Source organism: Colobus angolensis, unplaced genomic scaffold (genome assembly GCF_000951035.1).
Source record: "Colobus angolensis palliatus isolate OR3802 unplaced genomic scaffold, Cang.pa_1.0 Scaffold154, whole genome shotgun sequence".
In the NCBI taxonomy this organism is placed as follows: Eukaryota; Metazoa; Chordata; class Mammalia; order Primates; family Cercopithecidae; genus Colobus; species Colobus angolensis.
In genome coordinates, this window is record NW_012114644.1 from 4,081,817 (window position 1) to 4,097,702 (window position 15,886).

Here is a 15,886-nt window from a genome sequence, read left to right on the forward strand (position 1 = left end):
AGCAGATCAGAATTGGGGCCGGGCGCGGTGGCTAACGCCTGTAATCCCAACACTTTGGGAGGCCGAGGCGGGCGGATCACTTGAGGTCAGGAGTTCGAGACCAGTCTGGCCGACATGGTGAAACCCCTCTCTACTAAAAATACAAAAATTAGCCGGGCGCGGTGGCGGGGACCTGTAATCCCAGCTACTCGGAAGGCTGAGGCAGGAGAATCGCTTGAACACGGGAGGCGGAGGTTGCGGTGAGCTGAGATCGAGGCCCCGCACTCCAGCCTGGGCAACAAGAGCGAGACTCCGTCCCAAAAAAAAAAAAACAAAAAAAAGAACTGGATGCGTCTGATCTGACGCACGCCTGTTTGTTTACGTCTGCGGGGTGTGCCTTTGTCTAAGTAGAAATGGTGTGTGGCTTCTGCGGGCTTAACGTGTGGCTCAGGAGGCAGTGGGCGTCTGCATCATGTATCCCGATTGCGTCTTACTCGAGTTTTGTTTTCTGAGAGGCGACAGGTGGTGCAGCATTAGACACAGGGAAGCTCTGTGGCTTTTGTATTCATGAGCGCGAAGGTTAACGACGGATCCGTGGGTTTGAGCTTGTCAATACAGACGCCAGACAGCCCGATTTACGGGAACAGCCGATTAGAGGATTGGAGAGGGCGGTTGGTGAACTTCTGGATGTCTTTCGGAAGGGGAAGGCTCTATGGTCGCGTGCAGAGCGCCCGTTCCACGTCAGGCACCGACCATAGAGCAAGGCGGCCGCGGACTACCCAAGGGAAGGGGAGGCCGTGTCCTTTACAACTAGCCTCCCGTTGTTAGTCTAGTCTCTATAGCCAAACCTTCGGGACTCTCTAAAGTCAAAATTTTGCTTTTACTAAAGGCAACTGGGTTCCTTCCAGATTACGAACTGTATATCCACTTAATCTCTATTTCCTATACCTCCTCCTACAGAGAAATTTGTGAGGCAGTCCTCTAAAGCACGGCCAATCTGGGGCACTTTTCCTAAAACGAGCCATCTCTACGCTTTAGTGAGCTAAGACAATAACTGCGATTGGTGGGCAGATTGTTTTGAAACCGCCCTAACGGCAAGGGGCGAGCCCCTGGTGAATTCATCTCTTTCCGGTTTCTTAAAGGCAACAGGAAGGAGGGGTTTCTGACGACCCTCCATTTGATTGGTTCTAGTGGTTTTACCCGCTCGGACTCCTCAAGGGGCGGGAGATGTACACCAATCGGAATGTGTGTTACAGAGACACTTAGTTTGATGAAAGGACTGCGCAGGAAAGGCCGTCGGATGCTCATTCTGAGATCTCACCGCTGATTGGTCCAAAGCGTTACTCCCTTATTTTCATTGGGCTTTACTGCAGCCGGCGCGCGAGAGCTACCCAATCAGCGCACGCTCCGCCTCCTCCCTTTTCCCGCCCTCCGCTCCGGCCTCGGCTTCGACGCAGGCCAACGCTTCCTACCCGGTAGCTCCTAGGCCTTCTCGTTGCCGTTGTTTTGAAAACTGCACTCTGATAGGCTAGGTCTCCGGGCCCGCGCCCGTTGCCCCATGCACTGACCAATTGGCACTCGTATTACATCGGAAGAGGCACAGGTGAAGGGGGAGGCGGTGGCGGCGGCCATTTTGAGCCGCCGCCGCCATTGGAGTGGGCCCCCCCCCTTTCCCCCTTCGCCTCCTGACAGGAAAGGTTTAAGGGGGACAGAGCCCTGGGAGGCCGGGCCGGGCTCGGGGGCCACCCCGGGGGCCCGGGCCATGGATGTGCGCCGTCTGAAGGTGAACGAACTTCGCGAGGAGCTGCAGCGCCGCGGCCTGGACACTCGAGGCCTCAAGGCCGAGCTTGCTGAGCGGCTGCAGGCGGCGTTGGAGGCCGAGGAGCCTGACGACGAGCGGGAGCTCGAGGCCGACGACGAACCGGGGCGACCCGGGCACATCAACGAGGAGGTCGAGACCGAGGGGGGCTCCGAGCTGGAGGGGACCGCGCAGCCACCGCCGCCCGGGCTGCAGCCGCACGCGGAGCCCGGCGGCTACTCGGGGCCGGACGGACATTGTGAGAGTGCGCGGGGCGGGGGCCGGGGAGCCCGGAGCCTGGGCCGAGGAAAGGGCTGTGGGACGCGGGAGTCCAGCGCCTGAGGTCGGGGAGACGACCTGAGGATCGGGGGATCCCGCTACCTGCCGCCGAAAAGGATCTGGGGACAAGGGCCCCGGCACGACCGGAGGGTGGATCCAGACACTCGGTGCAGGGGGGACACTGGGGGAGGGGCTTCTGGGTTTCGGAGGTGAGGGACGGGGGTGGCGGGGAGGATTCCTTACCGTAGGGATCGGAGACCGGAAACTGGTTTCTGGAGCCGAAGAGAGTCGGAAGAACAAGAGGTTTTCCATTTGGGTTGGGAGGGTCTCGAAAATGGGGATCCTGGGGTTCGGAGCTCCTTGGGCTTGGCGGCCTTGCCAGCCCAGCGTGTGGGCTGGGGGGTGGGGAGCCGTGTTTCCAGGGTGGGGAAAGAATGTCCAGGTGTGCGGGGCTGCGAGAGTTTTGAGGAAGCAGAATCCTGGAGTATGCCGCTGGATGCGATCCTGGGAGTTCTCCTATTTGGTTCGGGGGTGGGTGGGTGAGGTGGAGGCGCTGGTGTCTGTGGCTGGGGAGGGTCTAATGGACTCAGTGCTTTGGAGTTTGGCTGGTGAGCATTTAGGGGCTGCGGGAGATGGAGCGAGGGGGCACCCCCATCTCTCTTCCGGCGCTGGAAGGCCACCCTTGAAGCAGGCATAGCCTGGACATTTGGTGCTGGGAGATCTGGGGACTTTCTGGTTGGCTTCTGGAAGAGGTATAGGGAGCCCTGGTGTCCAGAGGCTGGAGGGGGAGAGGATTTTTCCCTCGACAAAGGATCTGGGGGTCTAGAGCTAAGAAGACTGAGGACAAATAATTCTGAGGCTGCTGCTGAATGGTCTAGAGCTAACTGGGCTTTTTGGAGAACGGGGTAGCTGCGGGTGGGATGGGGGCAGATGAGTTGGTAACATTCCAAGTGGATGAAATATGTGGCGGGAGACAGAGGATCCTGTGTCCAGCACAGAAGGAGTATGTATCTGGCTTAGCGAATATGGGGAGGGGGGAGGCTGTAGGGAGCAAAGAGAAAGAAAACCTGTTGACTTCCCTGGAGGCCTCAGAGTGGAGTGTGGGGAATGTTTCTGGACCTGAGCGTCTCCAAGAGATATCGTCAATTCCCAGAAGCAGTTATTTGTGTCCCCAGGGAGTGGGGGCCTTCAGCGAGCAGCACAGAACTCTGCATCAGCCAGGAGGTGTGACTCTGGGAATGAGTTTGGGTAGATCTGCGGTTGTCTAAGGAGAGGAAACCCTGGTATAGGACCGAGTGAATCTTCAGTTAGAAAAAAGCAACTTTCGGGCCGGGTGCAGTGGCTCCTGCCTGTAATCCCAGTACTTTGGGAGGCCGAGGCGGGCGGATCACGAGGTCAGGAGTTCAAGACCAGCCTGGTCAACATAGTGAAACCCCGTCACCCGTCTCTACTAAAATTACAAAAATTAGCCGGGCGTGCTGGTGGGCGCCTGTAGTCCCAGCTACTTGGGAGGCTGAGGCAGGAGAATCGCTTGAACCTGGGATGGGGAGGTTGTGGTCAGCCGAGATTATGCCATTGCACTCCAGCCTGGGCAACAAGAGTGAAACTTCGTCGCAAAAAAGGAAAAGCAGCTTGCTTTCTTCTCTTTTTTTAAAATACAGATGGGGTCTCGCTATGTTGCCCAGGCTGGTCTTGAACTCCTGGGTTCAAGTGATCTGCTCACCTCAGCCTCCTGAAGTGCTGGGATTACAGACATGAATCACTGCACCAGGCCTCAGGGCAGCTTTCTAGTAGGACTGGGAAATGGGGGGACTGGAAAAATTAAGGAGTAAGTAGAAGGGATTCTGGCATAAGAGTTTGTGGAGTTTTTCTGAATAGAGGGCACCATGGGACTTGGGGCTAAGGGAATGAGGACAGAAATGAGGTAACAGAGGAGACAAGATTTGGGATCGGCACTGGATACTTGTTCATAAGAGATAGAGTTTCCCGGAGGGAGATAACGCGAGTGTGGATTTGGAATAGGCAGTGGCCTAGAGATTACCCAGGACCCAGGTGCTGGAAAGAGGACTTCCCACTGCAGAGACTTGTGAAGAAAGGAGTGGGCCTGTGTGTGTGTCTAGAGCAGGAGGGACCGTGGCAGGAATGCCTAGCAAGAAAGGGTAGTGGGGTAGTAGTCACCTGGTGGTCTGGCCAGAGAGTCGTCTCTGAGAGGAAAGCGAATTAGGTGCTTTGGAGAGTAGATTCTAGACTCAGACAGACTTCGTTTCAAATCGTCACTTCACCTCTGTGAGCCTGGTTTCCTTGCGTGTAAAATGGGGTTAATCAACAAATAGTGTGTTCACAGCCGCTCTAGCCCCTGGGGGGTGTTATGAATGAAATCGCATGTGTGAGGGGCTTAACACTGGGCCTGCCTTTTATTAGAAGGGGGATGTTTTAGGAAGTGGAGAAGGACCCTAGAATCATAGCCTCTCCAGGAGAGGCTGCCTCTGTGGACACAGGAGAGATGCTCAGGAAAAGAGGCTTTGTGGGAAGCGGAGTACTGCGCTTGGAGCCTGGAAGCAGCAGAATAGTTTGAAAGGGCCCTGTGTTCCAATTAAGGAGATAATGCTATTTCTTCCTCTCTCCGTTACTTGCTACAACAAAGTCTTTTGAGCCCCCTTCATGCCTTCGTTAAGCCCTCCTTCAACCTTGGTAAACAGACCCATAGCAAACCATGTGACCTGTGACTTTCCTCCCTTTGGGCTTCACCTGGTTTGTGCCCAGATGTATTTATCCTCTGAGAAGGTATCCAGTCAGTTAGCAAGTGGCAGAATAGTCTCTCCTTCCCTTTGGTTCTGCCTCAGGGCTCCTGGCATAGCCAACAGTAGGGCCCTTGGGGCCCTAACTGAGAGCTAGCCCCTGGGGAGGAGAGCCTGTATGCTGCCCATCCTAGCTTTCTAAAGTTCGCTCTGGGTTAGGCTGCAAGGTTCTTGAGGGAATTTCTGGTTTTAGTTCCACCTCTGAGATTTCACATGTGTTGTCCCAACCCCAGTAACATTCTCCATTCTCACCATCTATGTATCCTTTGAGTCAAGGCTTATCTGTTATTTTCCAGGTCCCTTTCTTAGCTCCTGGTACTACTTTGTAGCCTTCAACACAATCATATTAAATTTTTGCATGTATTTGTTTTAAGATTTGTCTGTCTCCCTAAACTGAAGGCTTCAGTGGGACAAGTTTGTCTTCAGCCGTATCCCAGGCTCTGGAGTATAGTATGCACTCCATGAATAGTTAATATTGTTATTCTTACCACTCTTAAGTTGAGCTCCTGGGCCCGCAGATGCCTTCTGGACCATTTGGTCCAGGGTTCTCCATGAACCGCCCCTCTAATTGGCCATTTTTTATTTTGTTTTAAGATGCCATGGACAATATTACCAGGCAGAACCAATTTTACGATACCCAAGTCATCAAACAAGAAAACGAGTCCGGCTACGAGAGGAGACCACTGGAAATGGAGCAGCAGCAGGTCTATCGCCCAGGTAGGAAAATACACATGGTTCATCTCTTTGGATGGAAACAGAATCTACGTGGAGCCTTTACCCTCTGCTTAGAGTGTGTCTTCCCAGAGAAACTATGCATCTTTTTTATTGGGCAATTCATCTAGACTTTGTGACTCTGGCAAGAATTGTTTAAAGGAAAGATCTCAGTCCTACTTCCAAGTGTTGGGAGAGGGGAGGTTCCACGGTATCTGTATAAAAGTGATGTTAGGTGCGGTGGCTCACTCCTGTAATCCCTGTACTTTGGGGGGCCAAGGCGGGCGGATCACCTAAGGTTCGGAGTTCAAGACCAGCCTGGCCAACATGGTGAAACCCGTCTCTACTAAAAATACAAAAATTAGGCCTGGCACGGTGGCTTATGCCTGTAATCCCAGCACTTTGGGAGGCCGAGGTGGGCGGATCACAAGGTCAGGAGATCAAGACCATCCTGGCTAATACGGTGAAACCCCGTCTCTACTAAAAATACAAAACATTAGCTGGGCGTGGTGGCGGCCACCTGTAGTCCCAGCTACTCGGGAGGCTGAGGCAGGAGAATGGCATGAACCTGAGAGGCGGAGCTTGTGGTGAGCGGAGATTATGCCACTGCATTCCAGCCTGGGTGACAGAGTGAGACTCTGTCTCCAAAAAAAAAAATACAAAAATTAGCCAGGTGTGGTGGCGGGCACCTGTAATCGCAGCTACTTGGGAGACTAAGGTAGGAGATTGCAGTGAGCCAAGATCGTGCCATTGCACTCAGTCTGGGCAACAAGAGTGAAACTCCATCAAAAAAAAAAAAAAAAGATGTTAGTAGCAGGACCCTGGAGAGTTGAGACCCCCTAGACTAATGTTTGAATCTTATTTAGGATCTTAGAATGGGGGAGCCAGAAAGAGCCTTCTAAGTCTAATCTGGTATTTCTCATGTTCTGAAGATTATTGTTCCAGGGGATATTATTAGGGGATTCTCAGAAAAGGGTTCCCTAGCCAAATGTGTCTGGAAAATGTAGCATGTGCTATATCATCTCTTGGAAATTCACTATGCTTGTTAGAACATTAAAGGCTCTGAGAAGTCCTGAATTAAAAAAAAAACAAAACAGCTGTGTGTCAGGCCTCAAGCCAGGTGCGCTGGCTCACACCTATAATTCCAACACTTTGGGAGGCCAAGGTAGTAGGATCATTTGAGACCAGGAGTTCCAGACCAGACTGGGCAACATAGTGAGACCCCTTCTCTACAAAAAATTTAAAAATTAACCAGGCATGGCTATGACTGTGTACATACACACACCTATAGTTAAAGCTACTCAGGAGACAGAGGTAGGAGGATCACTTGAGCCCAGGAGTTTGAGGCTACAGTAAGCTATGATTGCACCATTACACTCCAGCCTGAGTGACAGTGCAAGACCCTGTCTCAAAGGGAAAAAAAACTAAAAAGTAGGTCAGGGCATAGTGGCTCGTGCTTGTAATCCTAGCACTTTAGGAGGCCAAGGCAGGAGGATCACTTGAGCCTAGGAATCCAAGACTAGCTTGGGCAACATAGTGAGACCCCTGTTGTCTTAGAAAAAATTAAGATTCGACTGAGCACGGTGACATGCCTGTAGTCCCAGCTACTCAGAAGACTGAGTCAGGAGGATCACTTGAGCCCAGGAGTTCGAGGCTGCAGTAAGCTATGATTGTACACTGTACTCCAGCCTGGGCGACAGGAAGACCTTGCCTCAAAAATAAAAACAGGCCGAGTGTGATGGCTATTACATGCCTGTAATCCCAACACTTTGGGAAGATTGCTTGAGTACAGGAGTTCAAGATCAGCCTGGGCAACATAACCCTGTCTCTAAAAAATAAAAATATTACCTGGGCGTGGTTGAGCATGGTTGCACATTCCTATAGTCCCAGCTACTCTTTTTTGTTGTTGTTTGTTTGTTTTTGAGACGAAGTCTCACTCTTGTTCCCCAGGCTGGAGTGCAATGGCGCGATCTCGGCTCACTGCAACCTCTGCCTCTCGGATTCAAGCGATTCTCCTGCCTCAGCCTCCTGAGTAGCTGAGATTTCAGGCGCCTGCCACCACGCCTGGCTAAGTTTTGTATTTTTAGTAGAGATGGGGTTTCACCATGTTGGCCAGGCTGGTCTCAAACTCCTGACCTCAGGTGATCTACCCGCCTCGGCCTCCCAAAGTGCTGGGATTACGGGCATGAGTCACTGAGCCCAGCTACTCTTGACGCTGAGGTGGGAGGATGGCTTGAGCTAGGAAGTTGAGGCTCCAATGAGCCGTGATGGCACCACTGCATTCCAGCCTGGGCAACAGTAAGCCTCTGTCTCCAAAAAAAAATTTTTTTTTAATAAATTTAAAAACCTTGTGTTGTCTTGGGCTGGTGTTGCTGAAAATATTTTTTTTAATAAAAAATAGACAAAAAACCTTGTGTTGTATTGTTTAAACTTAGGATTTCCCAAGCATGTTAAGTATATATTTTTATAGAACAAAGTTCCCCGTGATGCCAACTCTCTCTTTCCTTTTTTTTTTTGTTGAGACAGAGTCTTGCTCTGTTGCCCAGGCTGGAGTGCAGTGGCGGGATCTTGGCTCACTGCAAGCTCCGCCTCCCAAGTTCAAGCGATTCTCCTGCCTCAGCTTCCCGAGTAGTTGGAACTACAGGCATGCCACCATGCCCAGCTAATTTTTTGTGTGTTTTTAGTAGACACGGGTTTCACCATGTTGGTCAGGATGGTCTTGATCTCTTGACCTCGTGATCCGCCCACCTCGACCTTCCAGAGTGCTGGGATTACAGGTGTGAGCCACCACGCCTGGCCTCTCCTCCCCATTTTATAGATTGAGGAGTTGGCTTGTCCGATGGCAGAGCTGGGGCTAGAACCTAGGAAACTTGCTCCCGGGCTAGACCTTTTGGTTAATAAGCAGCATTCCTTATCATTTATGCCTTACTATTTGGAAAGCAGGGTCCCGCTATTGAGAACTGATGGAGCCCGGACTGACCCCCAGTTTTGTGCTGCTTTTACTGTGTTGTGGCCCCCCAGTGCCTTTTCTTAGTGTATCTGGTTGATTTTTTCTAATGCCATTCTGGTTCATCCACAAAGTTAAATCCCCAGACATTTCTTGTGGGTGGCTCAGAACTTTAATGAATGTAGGTTAAACTGCAGATTTGTGTCAGGCTCTGTGAGACTTGTAGGATCATTCAGCCCCAGGAGAATATTTTCTGTGCCGTTACCCACAGACATTCATCAGGAGCCTTGTGTGAGCCCAACCTATTGCTGGGAACCAGGGAGGCTCTCTTCAGGATGGCTGAGCACCATCCCTGCCCTAGAGAACCAGGAGCCTTTTCCGAGTGATGTGATCCACATGCCAAAGCTGGGGAATGATCCAAAATGGTCTGGGGTTGAATGCAGAAATGAGTAGATGTGAATGAGCCTCGGCATCAGGGATTAACGCTGTGGGAGAAATTAAGCTAGCCTACATCTGTGGTTTGCTCTTGGTTAGGCACTGATTCCTGGAGTCTGCCTGAGACTAGGACTTACCCATGGTCCACAGCACGGTATCCCATCCTGACTTTCTGTTAGTGGTATGATTTAAAGAGGTTATTGCACCTATGGGATGGCTTAACTGGAGTGATTCTGGCCTCTGTTGGTAGGGCAACTAAAGCCCGTAGAGTTAGCTGCAGGACCACAATGCCCTGTTGAATTCATCCTCTCCCCCTCCCTTGCCAGACTGGAGAAGCTTTGTAAGAACTGAGGTGAGAGGTTCTTCGGGAGGAGAAATTGGAGAATGTAGGGTCATGGCATCTCAGATCCTAGCCCTGTTCTCCAGTATGGCCCTCTTGGTTGGCTCAGCAGGCTTCTATTGAACTCAGCAAGCTGCCTGTGCCCAGCCCTTCATCACTGTAGTGAGGATCCTGCTCACATCTCCCAAGGGAAAAGGGACCAGAAAAGTGATAGCTGGGGAGCTTGCAAGTGTCCTGACCGTCTGAATTTTTCCTGACAATAGAAATGAAGACAGAGATGAAGCAAGGAGCACCCACCAGCTTCCTCCCGCCTGAAGCTTCTCAACTCAAGCCAGACAGGCAGCAATTCCAGAGTCGAAAGAGGCCTTATGAAGAAAACCGGGGACGGGGGTACTTTGAGCACCGAGAGGATAGGAGGTGGGTGTATGAGGCAGCAGTCACCCTTGCTCTGGTGGGTCTCTATATCCATAGCCTCGTGCTTGCTGGGGACATTTGCACTAACCTAGAGGGGCTGAGTAGAGATTCCCTCTGCTTTCACACGCTTTCTATTCCTTCCTGTGCTTACTACCAGATTCAGCTTTCCTAAACTTTTGGTCCTTCCCCCAGTTCCTCCCTTCTTACCTGCAGGGTAACTTGTAAATATCTTAGACTTTTCATGTGTGAGATGCCAGCCTGCCTCTTCTGTCCTTTGCCTTACTGCCCCTGCAGTCAGCTGCTTGATATCTGTAATGAAAGAAAGATCTGTTTCCTAACACTACTCCCAAACACACATCCTCTTCCCATTCATCCACTCGTTCAGTCAGCTCTCACAGTGCTGTCACGAAGTGCCCACTCTTGGGCTGGACACTAGCAACATAAAGATGGGCAGTGAGTTTTGCCTTCTGTTGTTCCAGTATGGGGACTCAGACACATACACAAGTAAGCCACAACCTCTGAGGTGAGTAGTCAGGATGCAGGTGAGTTTCAGGAGCTCAGAAGAGGGAGCAGCCTCTGCTTTGGTCATTTCTCCTCCCTAACAAGCCCTTCCTTCCTTTCCCTCCAGACCAAGTCCTTTCCTTCCCTCCTTCCTTCCTTCCTTCAGCTCCTATCTGAAGCCTTTTGCAATTATGAAAACTAGCAATGGCCATTATGCTCACCTGGATTAGTCATCTGACACATTCCAATTCCTATCTGGCAGAGTCCACCTTCTAACTAGCTTGTTACTCTCTGAGACAGGGCCTGGATCTCACAGGCTATGACTTAAGTTAGGACATGGAGCCCACCTCATATGGTGTTCTTCCACTGCTGCCGCAGAGCAGACGCCCAGAAGCTACTTGCTGATGGAGAGCAGAGGAAGAACACTCACTCTGATCCTGGGCTGGCAGGGAAAGTTTCGTAGAATGGACTTAACATGTGATGAGCACAGACTCATGAGATGAGGCTCATAAGTCTCCTTCATGAGTGGGACCCTGGGCAAGTCATTCTACTTCTCTGAGCTTCTCTTCAGGAAGGAGACTCATCCGTGTTAGCCCTGGCCTGGTGAGGCCAGAGGGGCCCTCCACCAGAGGGAAGCCTGCTGCTGGGAGAGTCAGCAGCCAAATGGGCATGGGCTCCCCATCTGTGCATGTAGTGCCCTGCGACCACCCAGACTGTCCAGGCAGGACCCTGAGTGTTAGTTAGACTCTACCTTTCTACCCTTCTTCCTCATTCCTGTACAGCAGAAACCAACAGTGTTAAGTCCGTTTTTTAGTGTTTTGATAGGAAAATGAATATCGTTTATAATTTAGGACACTGAAAAAAATGGGTCATCTCACATTCTCTCAGATGTAGGATTTTAAGAAGCCTGGTACCTGGATAGATAGTAATTATTGGGATTTATCTAGGCTCTTGCACATGCCCCTTCCTGGCCAGCTCCCTTTTGAGATACCACAGCCTCCAAACAGTAAGAGATCAGTGTGGAAGTGGTTGTCAACATGCAGAGGGTATGGATTAGAATCTTAGGGTGTAAAAAAAGAGCAAAAAAGTTCCCTAAATGATTCTGATGCCCCCTTCAGCAGAGCATACCCTCTCCAATCCCTGTCTCCACCCTAGGGGTTGATGGTCATTGCTCTCATTGCAAGGATGTATGGTTCCAGAGTTCTTTTGCCCACTTCTGTGGGAAGAAATGGAGATTCAGGAAGCAGTCTGGAGGCCACTTGTAGATGACAGCAGAACATTCATTTTCTTTCCTTTGTGCTCATGTATTGTTCTTGTGTGACTTAACCCCTGTTTCTAATACAGGGGCCGCTCTCCTCAGCCTCCTGCTGAAGAGGATGAAGATGACTTTGATGATACCCTTGTTGCTATTGACACCTGTAAGTGTTTGGAGTGCCCATCTAATTCTGCCTTACAGTCAGTATGGGGAAATTGTGTCTTGACCTTCACCAGAATCCCTGCCTGGCGCCGTCTAAAGACATTGTTAGTCCACATGTGAGACACAGCTTAGCTTTGGAGCAAGAGTCCTGGTTTGGAGGCAGAAGACCTACTCCCAACTCTAGCAGTGGGACCCTGGGCAAGTCATTCTACTTCTCTGAGCTTCTCTTCAGGAAGGAGTAATTCTGCCGTAATAACCTCAGAGGACTTTCAGGGAGACTCCTCAGTGGATACAGGAGCAATTTGGAAAACCCTGAACTGCCCTGTACACACAGAGGTTGTCATCTAATCAGGAAGGGAATCTGAGTGCTGCTGGGGAAACTTAACTCTTTGACAACCAGTTCCCGTTTCCATCAGCTGCTCACGTTCCTGGTGAAACCAATGCCACTGTGTCTTTTGAGGCACAAACCTGGCCCACCCTGCTGTCTGTCCTCCAGTTCAGCTTTCTTTCTACTGGATAAGTGGCTTTCACCTTCACTGTGCATCTGAGCATTTGGAGGATTTATTATAAAGGTCCTTTTCCTCAGACCTCCTAGTCAGAGTCTAATGAAGAGCCTATGAGTCTAAATTTTTATATGCACCCAGAAGCCCAGTCAGGTCTGAGAACACTGCACTTCTCAACAGAGCACAAGATAAGCAGCAATTTATCTATTTCTACAGAAGCTTATGTTTATAGAGCACATGCTTTTGTAAGAGATAAAGATATATACAGTCTCTAATATCGCAAGCTCTCAAAGACAAAATCTACCCAGAGTAGAGGTAAACATTGTTTAAAAAGTGTTGGGGGGCAGTGGTTCATGAGGCAGCATCTGATGAAATGCAAATATACAGACCACAGTGGTCAGCCTTCAGAGAAAGGAGAGCGCCTCATGGGAGGGATGGTCAAGAAAGGTTTTCTTGGAGGCCTGACTGGCTCCTTGAATATTGAGAAGGGTAAGAGCAACAGTAGGAAAATCCTAGGCCCATGAGAAGAATTAGGAGCCTATGGGGCACCTGGGCATTGGTTCCTGGGTGGCAGATGTGGATCAGGGTCAGATCCCTGTATAGCTGTTGGAAACAGAAGTCTGGTTCCCAACTTGATAGAATTAGCACAGGAGGGCAGTGGGAATATATGGTGGTGGTGATCAACCTTTTTGTATTCTAAAATCTAGTTTGAGTCTGGGCAACATGGCGAAACCCTGTCTACGAAAAATATAAAAATCACCCGGGCATGGTGGCATATCCCTGTAGTCCCAGCTACTCAGGAGGCTGTGGTGGGAGGATGGCTTAAGCCCCCAAGATGTGTTCACTTGTGTACTCCTGGTCAGCACTTGGGGAACTTCCCTCTGCCTGTTTCTTAGGACTTTTAAAACATCAACCAGGTCGGGCGTGGTGGCTCACGCCTGTAATCCCAGCATTTTGGGAGGCTGAGGTGGGCAGATCACCTGAGGTCAGGAGTTCGAGACCAGCCTGTCCAACGTGGAGAAACCCTGTCTTTACTAAAAAAAATACAAAATTAGTCAGGTGTGGTGGTACATGCCTGTAATCCCAGCTACTCGGGAGGCTGAGGCAGGAGAATCGCTCGAACCTGGGAGGCAGAGGTTGGGGTGAGCCAAGATCACACCATTGCACTCCAGCCTGGGCAAAAAGAGCGAAACTCCGTCCCAACAAAACAAAACAAAACAAAAACATGAGCCAACTGGGCTTTTTCCTTCACAGATAACTGCGACCTCCACTTCAAAGTGGCCCGAGATCGGAGTAGTGGCTATCCGCTCACAATTGAGGGCTTTGCATACCTGTGGTCAGGAGCCCGTGCCAGCTATGGGGTCAGAAGGGGCCGTGTGTGCTTCGAGATGAAGGTAAGTAGGAACAAGAGAAGGGAAAGGTCAGAGAGGTCCATCCATTGTAATATCCTGATACCAGTCACCTTGGTCAGAGCTACAACTGGAAAAGAGATTGGATCGTGCAATACTGTGTCCAAGCAGACAAAACTGTGATGAACTCAAGAGAACTACATCATTGCTAAATATCATATCAGAAAAGCAGGCCAACCATACATTGCTTCATCAAGCAGATATTTCCTTGGTGAGACTTGACCCAGGTATTGTATAGTCAACCAGTGTAGTGATGACATGTTTGTAGAACTGAGAAAATATGTTGTTTAGAAGAAAAGTGATCTAGAAAGAATAGACTCAGGTGTCACTTAGTAAAGGGAGGCCAGAGGGAAAACAGGGCAAAGAACTGCCAGCTTAGGCCAGCATCTGCTGTCACCTCTGCACAGTTCCATGTCAAGTTATGTTTATGAAAATAATACATGCTCATGTTTAACAAAAGTTTAGACAGCACAGAAGAGTACAGGATAAAACAGGTTATTCTCGCTGGGTGCGGTGGCTTACGCCTGTAATCCCAGCGCTTTGGGAGGCTGAGGCAGGTGGATCACGAGGTCAGGAGTTCAATACCAACCTGGCCAAGATGGTGAAACCCCGTCTCTACTAAAAATACAAAAAATTATCCGGGCGTGGTGGTGGGCACCTGCAATCCTAGCTGTTCAGGAGGCTGAGGCAGAGAATTGCTTGAACCCAAGAGGCGGAGGTTGCAGTGAGCCGAAATCATGGCACTGCACTCCAGCCTGGGCGACAGAGTGAGACTCTGTCTAAAAACAAAAAAAAGTCCAGGTTATTCTCATGTCCTCTCAGTCTCCATCCTACTCCCTAGAGGGAACTTCTGTGTTAACAATTTCTTATCTATTTGTGTATCCATACTTACCGATGATAGCTAATACTATAGAGCTCTTTGCATGCACAAGATACAGCACCAGGCTCTTTACATGGATTATCTCCATTAATCCTCACAGTACCGTCTGAAAACAGGTACTGTTAGCCCCAGTTTTTAGAGGTAGAAACTGAAACACAGAGGGTTATATTTTATTGACCACGACACCACTGATGTAAGTTGCACATTATTTTATGTCCCTCTCATAGAGAAACACTGCCAACTAAATAAACTACACAGTGTTTTCTTTTCTTTTTGGTTTTTTTTTTGTTTGTTTTGTTTTGAGATGGAGTTTCACTCTTGTTTCCCAGGCTGGAGTGCAGTGGCATGATCTTGGCTCACTGCAACCTCTGCCTCCCGGGTTGAAGCAGTTCTCCTGCCTCAGCTTCCCCAGTAGCTGGGATTACAGGCATGTGCCACCATGCCCAGCTAATTTTTGTATTTTTAGTAACCATGTTGGCCAGGCTGGTTCCTAACTCTTGGCCTCAAGCCATCCTCCTGCCTTGGCCTCCCAAAGTGTTGGGATTACAGGTGTGAGTCACCATCCCCAGCCATTTACAGTTTTGACAGAGACTTCTAGGTTGCCCTCTAAAGACACCATACCAGTTTATCTTTTCTATCAGATGTTACGAGAGTCTCTTATACTAAAAGATAACTGTATTTTGAAATGCCTGTCTCTGTGGCCCTGTACTCTGCTCATCCCTTTGGAGGCCCTGGCTTCTGTTCAGCAGGCTCTTCAGAGCTGCTTAAATGCTTCTTCTCCAGCAAGAAAAGCCATTGCTTTTTTTTAATGCCTGATGTGCTTCCTTCCTGTATTGCCTCATAACCTACAGCCTCCAGAGAAGCAACCCTGAGCCCTTTTGTCCTCTTTCCTTAGATCAATGAGGAAATCTCGGTGAAGCACCTTCCATCTACAGAGCCTGACCCCCATGTGGTCCGTATCGGCTGGTCCCTGGACTCCTGCAGCACCCAGCTAGGTAAGGAGGGGTCAGCTATGCAGTCCAGAGAAGAGAGTGATTGTCCCTACCCTTGGATTCTCAAGCCTCCTAAGCTTCCCTTTCCAGTGTCAGACTTAGAATAGAACTAGGGTGAAGTGGAACAGGTACAAGGATTAGGTATATGCCACTCTCTCTGTCATGCTGTATTCAACTGAGAGAACTATGGTCATGAAACAATTTTTCTGTGAAGAATCAATTCTTATCCTTCATCTTTTAGGGGAGGGTCCAAAGTTCTCCTTAGGAATCTATTCCCTTTCTGTAAAAAGGATCAGTGTCTCCTGCCCTTAAACCAAGCTTCAAATAAATTCCCAAGCTCCATTAAGTTCGGTCTGTATTTTCTGTCCAGAGCCTAACCTAGAGGGAAAAGGGGAGCAGAGACCAGTGAGGCCAGGGCTACTTGGGAGGGGGCAGGGGCTGCCTACCAAAAGATTTTGAATTTTGCGGGTCCCCGTCCCCAGA

General features: G+C 49.9%; 1 protein-coding gene across 1 annotated transcript in view; it reads left to right on the top strand.

The window, feature by feature from the left end:
* The window catches only part of HNRNPUL1 (heterogeneous nuclear ribonucleoprotein U-like 1), a 50,976-nt gene that overhangs the window by 177 nt on the left and 34,913 nt on the right, over positions 1-15,886 (top strand). The window contains exons 2-7 of the mRNA XM_011936528.1: positions 940-2,042; positions 5,449-5,571; positions 9,551-9,704; positions 11,547-11,620; positions 13,377-13,516; positions 15,307-15,406. Coding sequence (XP_011791918.1) covers positions 1,742-2,042; positions 5,449-5,571; positions 9,551-9,704; positions 11,547-11,620; positions 13,377-13,516; positions 15,307-15,406 — 892 coding nt within the window. The 5' untranslated portion in view covers positions 940-1,741. The remainder of the gene's footprint in view (positions 1-939; positions 2,043-5,448; positions 5,572-9,550; positions 9,705-11,546; positions 11,621-13,376; positions 13,517-15,306; positions 15,407-15,886) is intronic.